Source organism: Octopus bimaculoides, chromosome 11, assembly GCF_001194135.2.
Source record: "Octopus bimaculoides isolate UCB-OBI-ISO-001 chromosome 11, ASM119413v2, whole genome shotgun sequence".
NCBI lineage: Eukaryota > Metazoa > Mollusca > Cephalopoda > Octopoda > Octopodidae > Octopus > Octopus bimaculoides.
In genome coordinates, this window is record NC_068991.1 from 67,496,433 (window position 1) to 67,500,050 (window position 3,618).

The window sequence follows — 3,618 nt, forward strand, 5'->3', positions numbered from 1 at the left end:
TACATAACAAAAACACCAGGACTTACAAATATATATAACATACAGAAAATTGCACTACTGGGCACTGCACACATCCTACGCAAAACACTTTCAATACAGTAACCATAAGAGCATCACAGCAAACCACAGCACATACCCAAGGCACACAGAACTGCGCTCGGTAGTGAAGTGAAAGCATGCTATAAAAATAAAATTAATGAATAATAATAACATCGGAAAATACCTTAGGAATGAGAACCCAGGTTCGAAATTTCCCCAAGACACCTGATGAAGGCTGGAGGGTATATCAGCTGAAACGTGTTAACAACAAACAAGATGAGGACAAATATCCGTCAAATGTAAATAATGTAAATAATTGTGATTTTATGTAGTTGTTTTCTTTTTTATTTCTTTGCAGAACCATTGTGGCATCTCCAATTGCTAATGCAATTGACTGGGAAACTTTTGCTTACCAGACAAATTCTAGGGAGAAACATCGTGGTATTTTTGAATGGGGGCTTCTTTATAAAGAGAGTAAAGTGCCAGAAATGGAACTGAAGAGAAGAGAGTACAATAGTGAACCCTATAGGTATCAACTTTCTTCAAATAACTATTTATTCTCAATTTGATAATAATTGTTTCCTAAAATAAGCATAAAGTCACATATCTTTTGCAAGGCAAGGTACTGCCAATTTACATTGACTCCAGTGATTAACTGGTACTTATTTGATCCAGTCCCAGAAAAATGAAAGACCAATTTGGCGTTGGCTAGTTTTGAACTCAGAATATAAAGAAAACTGGAACATATTTTCCAATACATTTTGTTCATTGTATAAATGATTCTACTAATTCACTGCCCTTAATAATAATCCTTTCTACAATAGGCACAAGGCCTTGAATTTGTGGGGAAGGGGATAGTCGATTAGATCGACCCCAGTACTTGGCTGGTACTTAATTTATCGACCCCGAAAGCATGAAAGGCAAAGTCAACCTTGGCGGAATTTGAACTCAGAATGTAGTGGCAGACAAAATACTGCTAAGCATTTCGCCTGGCGTGCTAGTGATTCTGCCAGCTTGCTGCCTTAAAGACAGACCATAATGAATCAATGAACTGCCCTTAATAATAATGGTTTCAAATTTTTGCACAGGATCAACAATTTTTGAGGAGAGCTGGAAGTCAATTATATTGACCCCCAATACTCAACTGGTACTTATTGTATCGACTCTTTTACTTGTTTCAGTCATTTGACTGCGGCCATGCTGGGGCACCACCTTTAGTCGAGCAAATCGACCCCAGGACTTATTCTTTGTAAGCTTAGTACTTATTCTATTGGTCTCTTTTTGCTGAACCGCCAAGTTACGGGGACGCAAACACACCAGCATCGGTCGTCAAGCGAAGCTGGGGGGACAAACACAGACACACATACATACATATATATATATATATACATATGTATGATGGGCTTCTTTCAGTTTTCGTCTACCAAATCCACTCACAAGGCTTTGGTCGGCCCGAGGCTATAGTAGAAGACACTTGCCCAAGGTGCCACGCAGTGGGACTGAACCCAGAACCATGTGGTTGGTAAGCAAGCTACTTACCACACAGCCACGTAAAGATGACCTAGGAGGAATTTGAGCTCAAGGCATAGAGATGGACAAACTGCTACTAAGTGTGGTAATGATCCTGCCAGTTCGTTGTCTTAATAACAATAATGGCTTCAAATTTTGGCACAAAGCCAGAAATTCTGGGTGATGAGTCAAGTTGATTACATCAAACTCCAAAGCTCAATTGGTACTTATTTTATTAACCCTGGAAGGATGAAAAAGCAAAGTTTACCTCGGCAGAATTTTAACTCAGTTGTTAGAAAAAGTTTGTCTGCTCAGCATGGCCAGAACCAACAAAACATGTGGTACCATGGGCAGCAGGTAACAAGCCTGCTACTTCTACGAAATTCCAGGAATCTAACAAAACCTGAGTTAAAAGAATATAATAATGGCTTCAAATTTCGGCAAAACTGGGACAGGTTGATTGATATCATTGGTCCCAATATTTGACTGGCAATATAGTTTGGTGGCCCCCTGAAGAAGGATAGGCAAATTTGACCTTAGTCTCATTTGAACCACAGAAAGTAAAGAGCCAAATGAAATACTCCGAAGCATGTCTATCGATGTTCTTCTCACAATAAGTTTAAACATAAGCATGGCTTAGCACAGGCAAGGCTATCTGCATGCATGGTTGTTAATAAGTTTGCTCTCCAACCATGTAGCTTTGGGTTTAGTCTTGGAAAAGTGGAGGCACAATGGCCCAATGGTTAGGGCAGCGGACTCGCGGTCGTAAGATCGCGGTTTCAATTCCCAGACCGGGTGTTGTGAGTGTTTATTGAGCGAAAACACTTAAAAGCTCCACGAGACTCTGGCAGGGGATGGTGGCGAACCCTGCTGTACTCTTCCACCACAACTTTCTCTCACTCTTACTTCCTGTTTCTGTTGTACCTGTAATTCAAAGGGTCAGCCTTGTCACACTGTGTCACGCTGAATCTCCCCGAGAACTACGTTAAGGGTACACATGTCTGTGGAGTGCTCAGCCACTTGCATGTTAATTTCACGTGCAGGCTGTTCTGTTGATCAGATCAACTGGAACCCACATCGTCATAAGCGACGGAGTGCCAACAATCTTGGAAAAATATTTTCTGCTGTAGTCCCTAGCTGACCAAAGTCTTTTAGTAGACAGAAACTACACTACTGCAGTATTCAGAATGGAAGGAGGTTATATTATAACATGAGATCACATGATCGACTGAACTATTGGATGTTGTTAAACATCACTAGTCACAGTGCACTTTGCATCATCTTAGCTTTTGAATGATGCTACCCTGATGGCTAGGCAAGAAGGCCAATATTCCACCTGGCTGTAAGGCTACTCCATTGTAGGCTTACCCATTTACAGCTGAATGGATCGGAGCAACTGGAAACGAAGTGTCTTGCTCAAGAACACATTGTGCTCTTTGTCCTGAAATCATACCCACAATCTAGTGACCATGAGTGCAAAGTCCCAACCGCTAGGCTGTGAACCTTCAGATAATAACACAAGGAAGGTCATTTTTGCTGGGTCATATCCGAGGCAATGACTTCTGACTGAGACCTTTGGAAATATGCTGTGTGTGAGAAGACCTGGCAAGCCAAGTGAGACCATAATCCGTGGCCTCTGCCAGGGGTGTAGCCAGCCCACTTATGTGTACCTTCCTTCATTGGACATTAAACTCCACTTGCGAAGACCTGTTGAAGCAAGTGAAATTGAAATCAAATTCGATGACTGGCACCCATGCCAACATCGTCTCCTTCTTTGGACACGAAACTCGGCCTCCAAAGACCTGTTGGGGCAAGCGAAAGCGAAATCGTGATGACACCTGTGCCTAGTGTCGCCTTCCTGGCACTTGTGCCAGTGGCACATGTAAAGACATTCGAGCGAGATCGTTGCCAGTGCAACGCTGGACTGGCTCTTGTGCAGGTCGCACGTAAAATACACCATTTCGAGTGTGGCCGTTGCCAGTACAGCCTGACTGGCTTTCGTGCCGGTGGCACGTAAAAGCACCCACTACACTCTCTGAGTGGTTGGCGTTAGGAAGGGCATCCAGCTGT

At 42.6% G+C, this 3,618-nt stretch overlaps 1 protein-coding gene across 1 annotated transcript in view; it reads left to right on the forward strand.

The window, feature by feature from the left end:
- Positions 1-3,618, forward strand: part of LOC106873890 (N-acetylgalactosaminyltransferase 7) — a 35,712-nt gene that overhangs the window by 17,084 nt on the left and 15,010 nt on the right. Inside the window, exon 6 of the mRNA XM_052972004.1 lies at positions 398-568. Coding sequence (XP_052827964.1) covers positions 398-568 — 171 coding nt within the window. The remainder of the gene's footprint in view (positions 1-397; positions 569-3,618) is intronic.